The 18,147-nt window shown below is 42.7% G+C and overlaps 1 protein-coding gene across 3 annotated transcripts in view; it reads right to left on the reverse strand.

Moving 5' to 3' along the window:
• Positions 1 to 18,147, reverse strand: part of TBL1XR1 (TBL1X/Y related 1) — a 165,845-nt gene that overhangs the window by 12,299 nt on the left and 135,399 nt on the right. For all 3 annotated transcript variants that reach the window (XM_056565216.1, XM_056565218.1, XM_056565217.1), the window contains 4 exons: positions 14,677 to 14,809; positions 12,348 to 12,489; positions 9,335 to 9,398; positions 7,987 to 8,084 (listed from right to left, as the gene is read on the reverse strand). In XM_056565216.1, the coding sequence (XP_056421191.1) occupies positions 7,987 to 8,084; positions 9,335 to 9,398; positions 12,348 to 12,489; positions 14,677 to 14,809 (437 nt within the window). The remainder of the gene's footprint in view (positions 1 to 7,986; positions 8,085 to 9,334; positions 9,399 to 12,347; positions 12,490 to 14,676; positions 14,810 to 18,147) is intronic.

Here is an 18,147-nt window from a genome sequence, read left to right on the forward strand (position 1 = left end):
GACACTATCGCCACCATGCTTCACTGATGAGGTGGCATGCTTAGGATCATGTTCCTTTCCTTCTCCATACTCTTCTCTTCCCATCACTCTGGTACAAGTTGATCTTGGTCCATAGGATGTTGTTCCAGAACTGTGAAGGCTTTTTTAGATGTCGTTTGGCTAACTCTAATCTGGTCTTCCTGTTTTTGAGGCTCACCAATGGTTTTCATCTTGTGGTGAACCTTCTGTATTCACTCTGGTGAAGTCTTTTCTTGATTGTTGACTTTGACACACATACACCTACCTCCTGGAGTGTTCTTGATCTGGCCAACTGTTGTGAAGGATGTTTTCTTCACCAGGGAAAGAATTCTTCGGTCTTCCTCCACAGTTGTTTTCCTTGGTCTTCCGGGTCTTTTGGTGTTGTTGAGCTCACCGGTGCGTTCCTTCTTTTTAAGAATGTCCCAAACAGTTGTTTTGGCTCGTCTTATGTTTTGGCTCTCTCTCTGATGGGTTTGTTTTATCAGCCTAATGATGGCTTGCTTCACTGATGTGACAACTCTTTGGATCTCATCTTGAGAGTTGACAGCAACAGATTCCAAATGCAAATAGCACACTTGAAATGAACTCTGGACCTTTTATCTGTTCATTTTAACTGGGATAATGAGGGAATAACACACACCTGGCCATGGAACAGCTGAGAAGCCAATTGTCCCATTACTTTTGGTCCCTTAACAAGTGAAAGCCACAAATGCAAACTGTTGTAATTCCTACACCGTTCACCTGATTTGGATGTAAAATACCCTCAAATTAAAGCTGACAGTCTGCAGTTAAAGCACATCTTGTTCGTTTAATTTTAAATCCATTGTGGTGGTGTATACAGCCAAAAATTTTAGAATTGTGTCAATGTCCTAATATTTATGGACCCAACTGTACACGGCCTGGTGGATTGATCTGGATCTCTCCAACGTATCTACGGCTCTAGCAGATGCTATCATGGGTTTTGTATGAGACTTTAACCAATGCCTTGTAAAGATATTTCATTCTTTCTCCTTGTTGACTCCTATTAAAACGGTGGCGGCGGTGTGGTCTGTGGTGTCTGGGTGCTTCCCGCAGCCTGCAGATTCTTCTAGAGCACCTCTGTGGGGGAAGCCCCAATTGGGACACAGGCAGGTTTTGGGAGCAGCCAGTTTCTGGAGTTCCCATGGGGTCAAATTTGCTATGCACTTGTTTGGGGAGCTTCATTCCCTCCCATCCTTTGTGGACATGTGTGACAGTTATAATGTCTTCGGAGTGCCCATTTCCATCTCCAGTTGAGACATGCAGTTCATGCACAGTTTGGCTCCTTGTATGTGACCACAGTTTTTTCTGAAGTGGAGTTGCTCCTGGGTGCCCCTGACCTCTCTAAGCCACACTGATGCAAGCATATGCTTTACTTCAGTCAGTAGGTCCAGACCCCTTTGCTTTGGCTTATATAAAGTGGGTAGAGGACATGCCAGAGCTCTCGGAGAAGCAGTGGAAACAGGTTGCAGCGACATATTATGCCACAGTGGTTAATGCTTAGGATATGCTTATCCAGTCTAGATTTTTTCTCCGGCTGTATTATACCCCCGGTTAAGCTATTTCGTATAGGTGTTCCCCCTTTGAATGTCTATTTTCGGTGTGCAAGTGATAGAGGATCCTTTATGCATGCAGTGTGGAGTTGCCTTAACGTGGTTCCCTTTTGGAGAGCAGTGATGCAGTTTTTTGGCAGACCATCTGGAGTTTCCCCTTTATTTTTTAACCCTGAGGTTGGTTTGTTGATTAATGGTCTTGAGTCAGACTCCCATAGGTGTCTCCTAATTAGATTCCTCTTGTTCTGTGCCCTGAAGGTTGTGATTATGGCCTGGAAGGACGCTTCCTCCCTCCTATTTTCCGATTATTTAATTTAGTGAATAAGCACGTCTTGCTGAATAGAACCCTGTATGTAAGTTGTAAGTGCCCCAAAAAGTTTGATAAGGTCTGGATGACTTGGTTGATTTTAGGGGAGTCGGTTGTCCCCTCAGAGCATGTGGCAACTGTTCAGTAAGAGTGGATTGTTATTGTAATCTACGTGGAAGGGTGCATGTCTGGTGTGTGATTGTGTCATCTTTTGTTGGGCTGTTTTACTTCAGAGACTTTGTATGTGGCCCGTTTCCTGGCTCATAATTTCCCTCTACATATGGACTTGTTCTTTATGCTGATATGTTGCTGTTATGCATGCATTTTTCTATGTGAGTCTTAAATGTTAAAATATGCAGTTTGGGTGCTCTTGCGGTGCTCCCTGAAGTGTTATATTGTTTTTTTTTTTCCAAAATTATAAATAAAATACTTAAAAAAAAACTAGTCAGTGTGGAGTGCGGCTTCCCGGACTAGTCAACGCTCCCGGGGCAATAATCGCATATGTCCAGTCTATGAGTCACGTCATCCCTGAGCCTGCACAAGACTTCAGGGAGCAGAGCAGTGACATTGGGCGATGCCCTGGCTGTCAATCTACCCTGAGCAGGCATAAGAGACTGAACAAGCGTGATTACAGCCTGGGGGCTGTGAATAGTTAGGGAAGCTGTACACCCCAATGACTGGTTAAGCACAATTTACATATGGCGTTGCAAATTTTCAAAATTTGTTCTTTCTACTTCCATTGATGGGCAAGAGGAAATCCAGGCATGGTAGAAAACAATCCTTACATATATAACATGTTTCCTCTGGTTATATGGTAGTCAAATGTGGTGAACGGTTCCCTTTAACCCCTTAACGACACAGGACGTAAATGTACGTCCTGGTGAGGTGGTACTTAATGCACCAGGATGTACATTTACGTCCTATACATAACCGCAAGCATTGGAGCAATGCTCAGGTCATGCGCGGCAGGTCCCGGCTGCTGCTAGCAGCCAGGGACCCACCGGTAATGGCCGACAATTACCACTCAGATGCCGTGATCAATGCAGATCACGGCATTTGCAGCACTGCGGTCACTAAAATGGATGATTGGATAGCATGCAGTGCTGCCGTGGCAATCTGATCATCCAGAATGGCAAACAGAGGTCCCATCACCAGCCTCCACGAGTCTTCTGCTCTGGTCTAAGATCGAGCAGACTAGAGCAGAAGATAACCGATAACACTGATCATTACTATGCACTATGCATAGCACTGAACAGTATTAGCAATCAAGTGATTTCCTATGAAGACTATTAAAGTATAAAAATAAGTGAAAAAAAAATATATAGAAAATCCCCTCCCCCAATAAACATTTAAAGTGTTCCATTTTCCCCCCAAAAAGTGTAAAAAATAAATAAATAAATTATTACAAACATATTTGGTATCCCCGCGTGCGTAAATATCTGAACTATTAAAATATAATGTTAATGATACCGTACGGTGAATGTTTAAAAAAATTATTAAAAGTTTTATATACGTTATCAATAAAAAGTACAGATCACGGCGCAAAAAATGAGCCCTCATACCGCCGCTTACACGGAAATAGATTATATAGTTCTAGGTCTTCAAAATAGAGGAATGTTAAACGTACTAATTTGGTTCAAAAGTTTAAGATTTTTTTTTAAGCGCAACAGTAATAGAAAAGTATGTAATCATAAATCAATATATATTAACACAATATATCATTTTAATCGTATGGACCCAAAGAATAAAGAACACATGTAATTTTTACCGTAAATTGTATGGCGTGAAAACAAAACCTTCCAAAATTTGCTAAATTGCGGTTTTCTTTTTAAATTTCCCCACAAATAGTATTTTTTTGGTTGCGCCATACATTTTATGGTAAAGTGAGTGAATGCATTACAAAGGACAACTGGTCGCGCGCCAAAAAAAAACAAGCCCTCATACTAGCCTGTGGATGAAAATATAAAAGGAGTTATGATTTTTTGAAGGCAAGGAGGAAAAAACAAACTTAAAAATGAAATTGTCTAGTCCTTAAGGCCAAAATGGGCTGTCCTTAAGGGGTTAAAGAGAACCTGTGGCCAACAACCCAAAATTTATTGCATGGTCATTAAATAGCTTAAGGTTCCCTGATTCCACGCCTTTCTTTTACTGAAAGAAGGGTTTATAATTTGTCTGACATTTCAGGGAATCTGTTAGATGGGTGCAAACTTAACTTTAATAATGGGAGTGAATGTAAGCTGTTATGGTGGGATTATACCGGAAGGGGGTATTCAGTCTACACCGATCTGACGCATTGCCTGAATTGACAAATAATAAACCCATATGTCTCAGGAACGGAAGAGCCTATTAAGAAACTGTAAAAAAGGGATTTTTGTCTTACCGTAAAATCCATTTCTCGGAGGATCCATTGGGGGACACAGACCTTGGGTATATGCTGTTGTTGTTAGGAGACTTGACACTAAGGAAATCAAAAAAGTCGGCTCCTCCCAGCAGGATATACCCACCTACAGAGCCTGAGGTAAGTAGGAGAGGACAGAGGCAGAAAACCAAGACCAGTCCGAGGTAACCAGAACAAAAAATTAACTGAACACACCCTCGGACAGGTAACCAAAACCAGAACACCAAAGAAAGGGCGGGAGCTGTGTGTCCCCCAATGGATCCTCCGAGAAAAGGATTTTACGTTAAGACAAAAATCCCTTTTTCTCTATCGGCTCCATTGGGGTACACAGACCTTGGGACGTACCAAAACCGTCCCTAGGGTGGGCACCGAAAACAATCAAGGGGCAGGTTGGGCCACCGCCGCCTGCAACACCTTACGGCCCAGACTAGCATCCGCGGATCCAAAGGTATGAACCTGGTAGAATTTAGTAAAGTGTGCAAGGACGGCCATGTAGCCGCCTTACAGACTTGAGAGGCTAAAGCTCTGTTATGAAGAGTCCAGGAAGCTCGGACAGAACGCGTGGAGTGAGCTGAAACCCTGAAAGGAGGGGTCTTCCCCCTGCAACGGTAAGCTTCTGAAATAGCAGACCTGATCCAGCGCGAAATGGCGCAAGGGCTCTGGAAACCCAGGCAGAGGCAAAGGCAGGGAGAAGAGATGAACCCGTAGCCTCAAAGGCAAATTTAGTCAAGGTCTCCACCTTTTTGTCCGCTGGATCCTTAAAAGATGCAGCATCGGGCAAAGGTAGGGTAGTAGTCTTAGATAGACGGGGTGAGGTCCACCGGGCAATGAGGTCCTTAGCAAAGGGATAACGTGCTTGAACCTTCTTTGTTTCTTGAAACCTCTTGTCAGGGTGCCTCCAGGCAGACTCTAGCAAGGCTTCAAATTCAGCATGGGAGCTGAACATTTTGGGTGCCGGACGGGCACGATCAAAGGAAACTTCTTGGACAGCGTCCGAAGTTCCTGGGTCCTCTAGGTGAAAGGTGTCTTTTATGGCCGAAACCAATGAATCCACCGTATTGGTCATGTCTGCGTGGTCTTCTGAGTCAGAAACAGAAGCAGCCTCATCAACTAGTTCTCCAGGGGAGTGGGAACGGGTGGAGGCAGCCTTAGAAGAGGGAGGCGCGCCGTTCTGGAGACTCAGAACGGTGACCCGGGGAGCGTCTTCTAGAAGAAAGACACTTACTGGAAGACGTAGCAGAGGGACGGTGCCCATGAGAGGAACGCCTACGTCTGTACAAAGACTCCGGAGAGGAGTCAGAGAATGACCCCTATTACACTTTGAGAGCGTTTAAAATAGGGTGAGGGAGAGCAAGGCTCTCTTGGGGAACGGTGTAAGGAGGACCTCTCTAAAGCAGTCACCACGGAGCGGGAGACCTGCGCTAAATCAGAAATAGACAGAGAGGGAAGACACCCATATTGGATGGGCAGCAGAGCCCTCTGGATCTGGGGGAGCATCCTGAATAGGAATACCAGGGGGGTCAGGAGGTGCAGGCGGAACAAGTGGGTTCGGCAGACCCAGACATTTTGGAGTTGCAGCCCTTACAAGAATAGTAGGTGACCAGGGCCCCAGGTACCTGTTTAGAGGGAGGAACAGTTCTGGGCTCTGACATGAGTAAAATAAAACAGCCTCACCAGCATCCGTGTCCCCCACCAGGCAGCTGCTGTGAGGAAAGGAAAGAGAAAGGAGAGAGAAAACAGGCAGGGGCGGCCGGACCAATCGGAAAAGAGGGGCCGGATTAGACTGAGGTGCCTCTAATTGGCTAACAGACCCCTGCACAGTTCCTATTGGCTAAAGAGATTTGCGCTCTCCCAAGGGCACGAACTCTGCCGAGAAAGAAGGATGCCGGCTAATAATGGCGCCTGCTCCCATCCCCGAAGCATATGTGAGTGCAGGGGAACGGGAGAGAGCAAGAAAGCCGGCGCAGGAAGCAGCTGCGAAAGGCAAAAGTAAACTGCGCCCCGGCCGCGTCGCACACGACGCTGCCAGAGCACAGAGGAATGCTAAAGTGAAAAGGCAGCCGCGGCTGCTGAATAACTGCCAAAAGTAAATCCACACACCCCGTCCTACACCACTGACTCCTTTTAGCCCCCTGCATTCCCTAAGTGCCCCCAATAAACATTAGGGAATCCTTGCTCAATAGAGACCCCCAACTAGATAGAGTAAAAAGGAGTGGGACCAAAACAGGGGGTCTCCAGTAGTTGCAAGCCCCCGCACCTGAAAGAAAAAAAGGGGGGGGGGGGGGAGAGAATACTCACCTCAATCTGAAGAACTCACCTAATGAAGTCTTCAGTCATGAAGCCTTCAACCAGCTTTTTTTGTCACCTGCATCATGCTGAGCTTGAAAAGCGAGACGAGCAGGGAAAGGTGGGGGACCCGGACCCATAAGGTACAACTCCAGGCGCTGGCCGTTGGTGAGAGAGGGTTGACAGTACATCCACGATGCCTGTGCCCCCTCAATCGCAAATAGGGAAACAGTGAAAGCTATGTTCCTGAGACCCCACCTGAAAAAAGGAAAATAAAAGGGAAGAAAAACTAAACGTCCCTATTCTGTAAAAATAAAAAAATGTTAGACCAAGTCTGGGGAGAACCCCAGACTAGTGTCCATCTCCTGCGACACTAAGCTAAAACTGATTACCTCAGGCTCTGTAGGCGGGTATATCCTGCTGGGAGGAGCAAACTTTTTTGATTTCCTTAGTGTCAAGTCTCCTAGCAACAACAGCATATACCCAAGGTCTGTGTCCTCCAATGGAGCTGATAGAGAAAAAGATGTTTCATCAGGCCACTCAAAGCTAATGATAATACAATCTAACTTTTTGGGTGGTTGGCCACAGGTTCTCTTTAAACCACGATATGCTGAAAAGACGTCTATACTATACACTTTATAAAATTTATTAAAAAGGTTTCCTCTTAAAACTCAAAATCAAGAGAAAATAAATCCACATATGTTCCTAATTCTAAATACGCACATGCAGATTGCTGCAGAATACAAAACCCCAAGCATTGTACACTTGAGATTGGAGTTTAACAGGAGAGGGTCCTCTGTTAAAGAAAAGGCTTCTATGTGTGTAAAATAAAATATAGCATACTCACCTTGCGGACATCAAGGTGAGTATGTTTCGACAGTGTCCGTTTAGTAACTTACGTGACGCGTTCATCCGGCTCTGCTGATGTTCCAACCCCACTGCAGCCTTAGTGACTGACTTCTGTGGATTTAAAACATCAACAGAACGGAGAGAGCACATCATTTAGGGAAGAAAAACACATACACAAGGGCAGATCAGGGCACCAGAATGGGTGAGGCAAGTAGGCTGGAGTTTGTTATTTTAACGCCCTAGCATGTTGCAGTGTTTTTTTTGTAATTCAGGATACCACTTACTTCCCCTGTGGAGGAGCTGTTAGGAAATTGAACACTTACTTATAGGTTCCCAACACATAACTTACTGCTGGAGTTCACAGCAGAAGGCAGACATTTTGATCAGCTCATTGTCAAGGAAACCTTGTAACAAGTAAAGATTGCCAAAAGTGGAGAAGCCTTTTGAAGCTGATTTTGAACATACATATTTAACTTATAAAGCAGTTCAACAAATAAGTCTTAAGATCTGGTTCCTAAATGTGATTTAACAATATTTAGCATTCCAGAAAAGTTTACCTTGTCAACTCCTGCACTTAAAATAAAGTTTCCTTTCTTGTTCCATTTTAATGCAAATATGGGTCCTTTATGTTGCCCCAAAGTGCTTGCAAGGTTTCCTGCAAGTTAAAGAAAACTGATACTCAGGCAAAGCCATGGCACCGATATGGAAATAGACCATAAGATTATGAGTTTCTTAATGTCAACACATTTCCATAACCTGTTTTGGAAAATAAGCGTGAATACCATTGATCTTTAAAGTGGACCTATGCGAGAAACAAATTAATCTGCAAAATATATAGGAAAGTCTTATTACATGACTAGCAAGACTTATGCATGAAGTAAAGTTTAGGATTCTGACAAAGAGAAGGAACCTGCATTAGGATACATTGGTGAGTTAGTTCACCAGGTTTGGGATTTGCTTAGTGGTAAAATTCACACATTATAATGTGAACCTGTAAACCAACAGAATGGTGAAACAAGCAAATCCTGGCCAGACTGAAACTCAAAGCTTCATGTTCCATTTATAGGCTATATAGAATCAGCTCATATTGCTTACTTGTGCCTCTCAGAGGAACAAACTCCTATTTTGCTAATAATAAACTATTCTTTAACTTCGTTTTTGTGTTTTTTCTCTCAGAACTGATAGGTCCTCCTTAAATTTCAGCACTTAAAAAAAGGTATTACAAACTGCTGTAAAATACATGGGATATATATTTTTATCTTACCTGTTCCTTATTGCAAAGCACTTGTGTTATGTTGGCACAGCAAGATAAGAGTTTCCCTTTTATTTTACAGCAGCCTGTGCCTAGTTGGTTATAAAAAGTAACCTCTGGGATACCCCTTTAAAAAAAGAGAGAGTACCTGTCACCAAACTAAACTTTTAACATATTGTTCCTTATGTAATTAATTATAAGACACTTTGCTATTTACTTGCTGTTAAAATTCTGAACCTTTATATGTTTTTAATGTGAGAAAACGTCCACTAGGTGGCTCTGTTCTGTTCTCTGCCGCAAGTCAAACAGTTATTTTGGTCTCCTCCTGGATTGGCAGGAGACCAAACTGCGGAAGTGTGTGCGGGGCATGGCGAGGCAGAGCTCTCACAGTCTTCAGTGATGTCATGCCTGCTGGGGAACACCCACTTTCTCCTGCCATGAGCTCACACAATGTGAACAAGGGGTAAGGTAAGATACAGAGCTTTTTAAAGCTTGGAATTTTTTTTTTTTTTTTTTAAGGGCAGGAGGGGTGTTAGGAGTAGTTGGGGGATATAATCTGAGTTAGTTTAGAAAATATGGTTTGATGACAGGTACTCTTTAAGCATGTTAACACTGTGATCCGACTAGACTTTAATGCAAAATTCACAGCTTACCATCTTTTGTCCATATTCTTGCAAAGCCATCATAAGACCCAGTAGCTAGAAGTGTTCCTTCACTCTATCAATATGAAAATACAAAGTAAATATATTAAAAATCCAAAGCAAAGTCATACTTCCTAAACTCCTAGAAGAAAAATGCATTAACTCGACCAGGGGTCGGCAACCCCTGACATGCGGAATGCGTTTGAGTGGCACACGAGCTATTGCAGACCTGCGGGCAGTCCTGGGACACCATCACTTTAGAAGATCTGCTGTTAAAAGATCAGGGAAGGAAGATGTGTCCCTCCCTGCCCGGTTATTGCTGTGCTGCGAACAACGAGAGAGAAAAAGAGAGAGAGAGAGTTCTCTCTCTTTTCCTCCTATCCCTTTTCAGCTGCCGTGCTGGCTGTCTGTTGGCAGCATGGAGGGGGGAGGGGATCGCTCTGTACCAGGGGTCGCTGCTACAGACCAGTAAGTCTCCTATATGTTTCTGTGTTGTACACTCAAGCTCAGCTCCTGGCTCTGACAGCAGCTTTCCTGCCCCAGAGACAGGCTCTAGTCTCTGTCAGTCTATAGATCCCCATAACTGTGTCATTCACAGATCCCCCTATTAAGTGTGTCATTCACAGATCCCCCTATTAAGTGTGTCATTCACAGATGTTATCTAATGAACCCCCATAAGTGTGTGATTTACATATCCCACAAAAGGTGTATCATCTTAAGATCCCCCATAACTGCATAATCCAGAGATCCCCCCATAAGTGTGTTATCCACAGATGCCCGAACAGCAGTATCATCTACAGATCCCAATAACAGTCCTCTACAGATTATGAGGGGCGGTGACACTAGGGTCTGATTCTGGGGTCTGTATTATGCGGGGCGGTGATACTGGGGTCTGATTCTGGGGTCTGTATTATGCGGGGCGGCGATACTGGGGTCTGATTCTGGGGTCTGTATTATGCGGGGCGGCGATACTGGGGTTTGAATTTGCAGTTTGTATTATGCGGGGCGGCGATACTGGCGTCTGATTCTGGGGTTTATATTATGCATGGTTGCGATACTGGGGTCTGTGTTATGGTGGGGTCTGTGTTATGGTGGGGTCTGTATTATGCAGGGCAGTGATGCTAGGGTCTGTATTATGGTGGGGGGTCCGATTCTGGGGTGTGAATTTTGGTGGGGGGGGGGTCTGATTCTGGGGTCTGTATTATGGTGGGGGGTCTGATTCTGGTGGGGGGGTCTGATTCTGGTGTCTGTATTATTGTGGGGGGGTCTGATTCTGGTGTCTATTATTGTGGGGGGGGTCTGATTCTGGGGTCTGTATTATTGTGGGGGGTCTGAATTATGGTGGGGTCTGATTCTGGGGTCTGTATTATGGTGGGTGGTGATTATGGGGTCTGTATTATGGTGGATGGTGATTATGGGGTCTGTATTGTGGTGGGTGGTGATTCTGGGGGTCTGTATTCTGGTGGGGTCTGATTCTGAGGTCTGTATTATAGCTGGTGGTGATTCAGGGGTCTGTATTATGGTGGGTGGGGATTCTGGGGTCTGTATTCTGGTGGGTGGGGATTCTGGGGTCTGTATTCTGGTGGGTGGGGATTCTGGGGTCTGTTTTCTACAGACCAGACACTTCCGCTTGAAACCAAGATTCAACTTTTTGGCTTGTGCAGATTAGAGAATCTTGCCTGGTACAGTCAGATTTCATGCTTGTTAACCAAGAAAAGGCTTCTTTTTGGCCACTCTGCCATAAAGCCTAGTTGGAGGAGGGCTGCAGTGATGAATGACCTTTTGAAAAGTTTTTCCCATCTGCACATAGGATCTTTGAAGCTCTTCCACAGTGACCTTTGAGTTCTTGGTCACCAATCTTACAAAGGCCCTTCTCCCCCCAATTACTTAGTTTGATGGGTCCACCAAATTAAAAAGGGGTACTCCGGTGGAAAACTAATGTTTTCATTTAAATGGTGTCAGAAAGTTACACAGAATTGTATATTGCAAATTACTTATTTAAAAATCTTAATCCTTCCAGTACTGTATACTACAGAGGAAGTTGAATTGTTATTTTCAGTCTGACCACAGTGCTCTCTGCTGACATCTTCATGTCAGGAACTGTCCAGAGCAGGAGAGGTTTGCTATGGGGATTTGCTCCTGTTCTGGTCAGTTCCTGACATGGAGAGCACTGTGGTCAGACAGAAAAAAAGCTATACAACTTCCTCTGTAGTATATAGCAGCTGAAAAGTTCTGGAAACATTTTGATTTTTAAATAGTAATTTACAAATCTGTTTAACTCTTTTGCTGCAGTTCATTTGAAATAAAAATAAATAAAAATACATTCCACCGGAGTACAACAGGGAAGAGTCCTGGTTGTTCCAAGCTTCCTCCATGTAAGAATTTTGGAGGCCACGGTGCTCTTGGGAACTTTTAGTGCAGCAAAATATAAATAAATAAAAACAATTGTACCCTTCTCCAGATCTGTGGCTCCCCAATATGCAGTCTGAGCTCTACAGGCAGTTCTTTTCTCCTTATGGTTTGTTTTTTGCTCTGATATACATTGTCAGCTGTGAAACCTTATATAGACAGGGGTGTGTTTTTCCAATCACCTGAATTTACCACAGGTGACTCCAGTCAAGGTGTAGAAACATGGGATGAGCATGGGAGGCCCAGAGCTAAATTGTATGCCTTCTACCCAAGGGTCTGAATACTTATGTACATGAAAAATTAATTTTTTTTTCTTTTTAATAAATCAACACATAAGACAAATCCTGGTTTCCCATTCTTATTATGGGGTATCGAGTGCACAATAATTGGGGGGGGGGGGGGGGGGAACTTTTTTAAATTCTTAATTTTAGTACAAGTCTGCAACAATACAAAGTGTGAAATAGGCGAAAGGGTGTGAAGACTTTCCAAATGCCGTAGAAATGCACAAAAGATTAAACGTGCCATATCAAGACTCTCCACTTAGGGCGACAAAATAATGCAAACTAGAATTAGGTAAAATTTTAAAAACTATTGATTTTTAAATATGTATACTTACATTCCAATCTAAAGAGGTTACATCCTTGTTGCTAGGAACATCTTGTCCCCCTTCTCGTATACAGTGTCTAAGAACAAGCTGTGTTGATCCACTAGTGCTGTTTTCACTAAGATTCCATATCCTGGCCGTTGAGTCTCCTGACCTATTAAAGTAAAAATTTGAGATTTTTTATTTATTTATTTTTTCGATAGTTTCTACTAGGTTTTTAAAAGAAAGAGGGAAGGGATAAATAGGGCTGCTGATGTCCAGATTGACATCTGTGTACACAACTGGTGGATGAATGCTTCCATCAAAGACAATAGTGTTGCATACAGCTGCATATTGGGGACATTTGTGCAGTTCTATACTTTTTCTAATAAAAAGTGCCAAGACTGGTTTCAAAATTATTATAAAAGAAAAAAAAGCCATGTTGTCAAGTTTGATCAAATGTTATGGAAAAATCATCAACAGAATACCTAGTATTTAACACCCTTAAGGACGCAGGGTTTTCCCACTTTTTGCATTTTCATTTTTACCTCATCACCTTCTAAAAATCACAACGCTTTCAATTTTGCACATAAAATTCCATATGATGGCTTATTTTTTTTGCGCCACCAATTCTACCTTGCAGTGACAGTCATTTTACTAAAAAAAATAAATAAAAAAATGGAAAAAAATTCATTGTGCGACAACATTGAAGAAAAAAAAATGCCATTTTGTAACTTTTGAGGGTTTCCATTTCTATGCAGTGCATTTTTCGGTAAAAATAACACCTTATCTTTATTCTGTAGACCCATACAGTTAAAATTATACCCTACGTATATAGGTTTGATTTTGTCGTACTGAGAAAAAAAAAAATCATAACTACATGCAGGAAAATTTATACGTAAAAAATGCTCATCTTCTGACCCCTATAACTTTATTTTTCCGCATACAGGCCAGGATGAGGGCTCATTTTTTGCGCCGTGATCTGAAGGTTTTATTGTTACCATTTGTTGTATTGATCGGACTTTTTGATCGCTTTTTTTCATGATTTAAAAAGTGACCAAAAATACACTATTTTGGACTTTGGAATTTTTTTCCCCGAGTACGCCATTGACCGTGTGGTTTAATTAACAAAATATTTTTATAATTCGGCAATACCACATTTGTTTATTTTCCCTTTTATTTTTTTATGGGAAAAGGGGGGTGATTCTAACTTAATAGGGAAGGGGTAAAATTACCTTTATTAAAGGGGTATTCCAGGAAAAAACTTACTTCGATAGAGATATATATATATATCTCTATCTATCTATCTATCTATCTATTTATATCAACTGGCTCCAGAAAGTTAAACAGATTTGTAAATTACTTCTATTGAAAAATCTTAATCCTTTCAGTACTTTTGAGCTTCTGAAGTTAAGGTTGTTCATTTCTGTCTAAGTGCTCTCTGATGACACCTGTCTCGAGAACCGCCCAGTTTAGAAGCAAATCCCCATAGCAATCCGTTTCTAAACTGGGCGGTTCCCAAGACACGTGTCATCAGAGAGCACTTAGAAAAGAGCAACCTTAACTTCAGAAGCTCATAAGTACTGAAAGGATTAAGATTTTTAATAGAAGTAATTTACAAATCTGTTTAACTTTCTGGAGCCAGTTGATATATAAAAAAAAGTTTTTTCCTGGATAACCCCAATAACCTTTTTTTTTTGCAGTGTTATAGCCCCTATAACGCTGCACACACTGATCTTTTACACTGATCCCTGCAAAGCCATAGCTTTGCATTGATCAGTGTTATAGGAGGTCAATTACTCAAGCCTGTATCTCTGGCTTGGAGCAATCAATCGCAGTCGGACGTGACGGAGAAAGGTGATGGGACCTCCACTCGCATGCTAGCTGAACAGGACATCGCGATTTCGCGATTGTCCCCATCAGCTCGACTAAGCTGCCGGAAGCTTTCACTTTCCATTTTAGGAGCGGCGATCAACTTTGATCGCCACGTCTAAAGGGTTAATAGCGCGCGGCAGAAAGATCGGTGCCGCATGCTATTAGCCCAGGGTCCCAGCTATCATTAGCCACCGGGACCGACCAGGTATGCGTCCTGCGTCCTTAAGAGGTTGTCAGAGTTGTCCACAAGATAAGAAAGAAATATAAATGCAGGGATTTGACTCAACAAAACTGAGCAGCAGTAAAGTGTGCTGTAAATTGCCATCTTCACTCCTATAGACAGTAAAAGGAGAAGTGCACACAAAGGACCAAAATTTGGGGTTCCCGTTCTGGCACCTTTGTGGTGATAATTTTGTTGTGATTTGGGAAAGACAGTGAGGAAAGGGAATTTTAGGTAGCAATTGTAAATAAAAAAAAAAAAAAATACCCTGAGGCTAGGAGATCACTAACTGGATTCCAGGCACAGATAAACACTTCTGATTCATGACCCCGTAAAACTACTGCCTTGCTGGATGGTATTTCTACATCTCCATCGACTTCCATCATGTCAGTGTGGTTATCTGCAAGAAAAGAAAAAAAAAAAGATTGTTAAATTAATGCAAAATATAAAGGAACATCCTTGGATTTCACCAAATAAACTTAGAAGCATACAAATGTAACAAACAAGATGCTGCGTTAGTATCCGCTATGTATCAAGTGAAATCAGTAAATTTAAACGTATGTCACATTATACTGTCTGCAATAGGAGCCAACAGAACAAGTGGCCAAAAAAGTCCTTCCTCATCTTTGCATATCTTGTCAACCTGGCAAACAGAAAGCAGAAAAAATATAGTTTCATTGTTCTATGGTATTTTTGTATTCTTATTATAAAGGATTTAAAATGTATATATAACATGTATATGAATATAATTGTTATACATCTGATCCTAACACAATATCAACATTGCAGCAAATGCAAATAAAAACTGCTACCGAGGTCACCAGTACTGCCTAGTGTCCTATACTATTTGCACTGCAGAACAGATTGATAAATCGCTGTTTTCATTATCTGGCCACTGGGTGGCACTGTACTATCAGTGTACTCATGTTACATATCAGCTTTGCAAAGCAAGAAATGTCACTGAAACAACATTAAAATCAATAAACACATCAGGAGGCATATTTCTCTATAGTACTCAATTTGGACTCATGCACACGTAACAGATCCATTTTTATACAGGACTAATACCCCTATAGAGATGCATAAACTTTATTCAGACAAGTGTCATATTCATTGGACTAAGAAGGTACAGAAGTTTTCCCCCTTGAAACATTGCTTGTAGGAAAGAATTAACTACCCTAAGTGTGCAGGAGCCTGAAGGTCAGTTTAGGGAGACTATATAGGTAATGCAGGAGTTGCACAGGTGGCTTTGCCAAGAACACTTGCCCTTAGAAATCTCTAAACGAGAAAGTCTCAATGCAATAAGAAAAAAAAAATTATAATAATAAAAATTGCTCCTAGTTAAAGCATCCCATGCCAAAAGTTTTGATTGGGGGTAGACTCAGCACAAAGACCCCAACCAATCAGGAAAATGAGCAGGGAGAAGAGTGCTGTAGAATGCTTCACTCACCGACTTCGCACTTGTCATGCAACTTTTGTTAGAATATGCTCCCTATGAATGTTCTTCACTTTTAAGTACATGTTAAAATTAATGCAATGCAAATCTTTGCACAGGTTGAATTCAGCCATAAGTGTACATAGAAGCCAACATATATGCAAGCCATTTAATCCCTTACAAGGAGTAGTCTAATGGATAAAAACTTATCCTGCAGATAGGCGATACATTTTAGATTGCGGGGGATCGGAGCGCTGGGCCCCCCGCAATCTCCTCTATGGGAGAGCCATAGAGTTTGTACAATAATGCACTCAGCAATACCAAATATGTTAATTCAATGATGTGGACATCCTATCATCTGACGCCCGGGACATGCCCGGGGCAGATACATTTTTCATGTTTCTGGCAAGCAGGGCCGGACCTTTAACCCCTTAAGGACGCAGCCCTTTTTCACCTTAAGGTAGAGCCCTTTTTCGCAATTCTGGCCACTGTCACTTTAAGCATTAATAACTAAAACGCTTTTACCGAATATTCTCATTCTGAGATAGTTTTTTCGTGACATTCTACTTTATTTTGGTGGTAAATTTTCATCATTACTTGCATCCTTTTTTGGTGAAAATCCCATAATTTCATGAAAATTTAGCATTTTTCTAACTTTGAAGCTCTCTACTTTTAAGGAAAATGGATATTCAAAATACATCTTATTTTTATTCACAAATACAATATGTCCCCTTTATGTTGGCATCATAAAATGGACATATTTTTACTTTTTGAAAAAATTAGAGGGCTTCAAAGTAGAGCAGCAATTTTCAAAAATGTCATGAAAATTGCAAAATCTGAAGGGACAGATGTTACAGAACTACAACAACCAGCATGCCTGGACAGTCTAGGCATGCTGAGAGTTGTAGTTTGGCAACATCTGGAGGGCTACCGTTTGGGCACCACTGTAACAGTGGTCTCCAATCTGTGACCATGCCTGTTGAAATCATTCAGCAGGCATCCCATGCAAACCCCTGGGGGGTCCAGAGACTCAATTGAGACCAGAGATCTGCGGCGATTCTGGGTCATACGGGTCTCCGGTGACCTGGAAAATAAGGGGGATCGGGCTGTCTAAGACACCCACGATTCCCCTGAAGGGATAGGAGTAAGGTGGCAGGGGTGCTACCCCTCCTATTGGTCGGTCGGTGATCCTCTCCCTGGTGCGGCGATCCTGTGACTACGGAAGCCGGTGAGTTGCCTAGCAACATCTGGAGGGCTACAGTTTGGAGACCACCATACAGTGGTCTCTAAACTGTAGCCCTCAGGATGTGCAAAACTACAACTCCCAGCATGCCCAGACAGCTGTTTGGGCATGCTGGGATTTGTAGTTTTACAACAGCTGGAGGGCTACAGTTTGGAGATCACAGTGCAGTGGTCTCTAAACTGTGGCCCTCTAGATCTTGCAAAACTAGAACTCCCAGCATGCACGAACAGCAAACAGCTGTCTTGCCATGTTGGGAGTTGTAGTTGTGTTCCTCCAGCTGTTGTATAACTACATCTCCCAGCATGCCCTTCGGCGATCAGTACAAGTTGGAGTTGTAGTTTAGCAACAACTGGAGGCACACTGGTTGGTAAATACAGAGTTAGGTAACAGAACCCAACTGAAGGTTTTCCAACCAGTGTGCCTCCAGCTGTTGCAAAAGTACAACTCCCAGCATGCACGGTCTGTCAGTGCATGCTGGGAGCTGTAGTTTTACAACAGCTGGAGATTTGCCCCCCCCATGTGAATGTACAGGGTACATTCACATGGGCGGGTTTACAGCGAGTTTCCTGCTTCAAGTTTGAGCTGCGGCACATCTTCCAAACTCCTAGCGGGAAACTCACTGTAAACCTTCGTCCATGTGAATGTACCCTAAAAACACTACAACATAATAAAGGGTAAAAACACTACATATACACCCCCTTACACTGTCCCCCAATAAAAATGAACAACGTATGGTACAGCAGTGTTTCTAAAGCAGAGCCTCCAGCTGTTGCAAAACAACAACTCCCAGCATTTCCGGACAGCCACTGACTGTCCAGACATGCTGGGAGTTTATCAACAGCTGGAGGCACCCTGTTTGAGAATCATTGGCGTAGAACACCCCTATGCAATCCCTAATTAAGTCCTCAAATGCACATGACACTCACTTCGGAGCCCTGTCGTATTTCAAGGAAACAGTTTAGGGCCACATATGGGGTATTTCCGTACTCGGGAGAAATTGCGTTACAAATTTTGGGGGGGGGGGGGGGGGGGGGGGCTTTTCCTCCTTTTACTCCTTATG

This window comes from Hyla sarda, chromosome 3 (genome assembly GCF_029499605.1).
Source record: "Hyla sarda isolate aHylSar1 chromosome 3, aHylSar1.hap1, whole genome shotgun sequence".
Taxonomy (NCBI): domain Eukaryota; kingdom Metazoa; phylum Chordata; class Amphibia; order Anura; family Hylidae; genus Hyla; species Hyla sarda.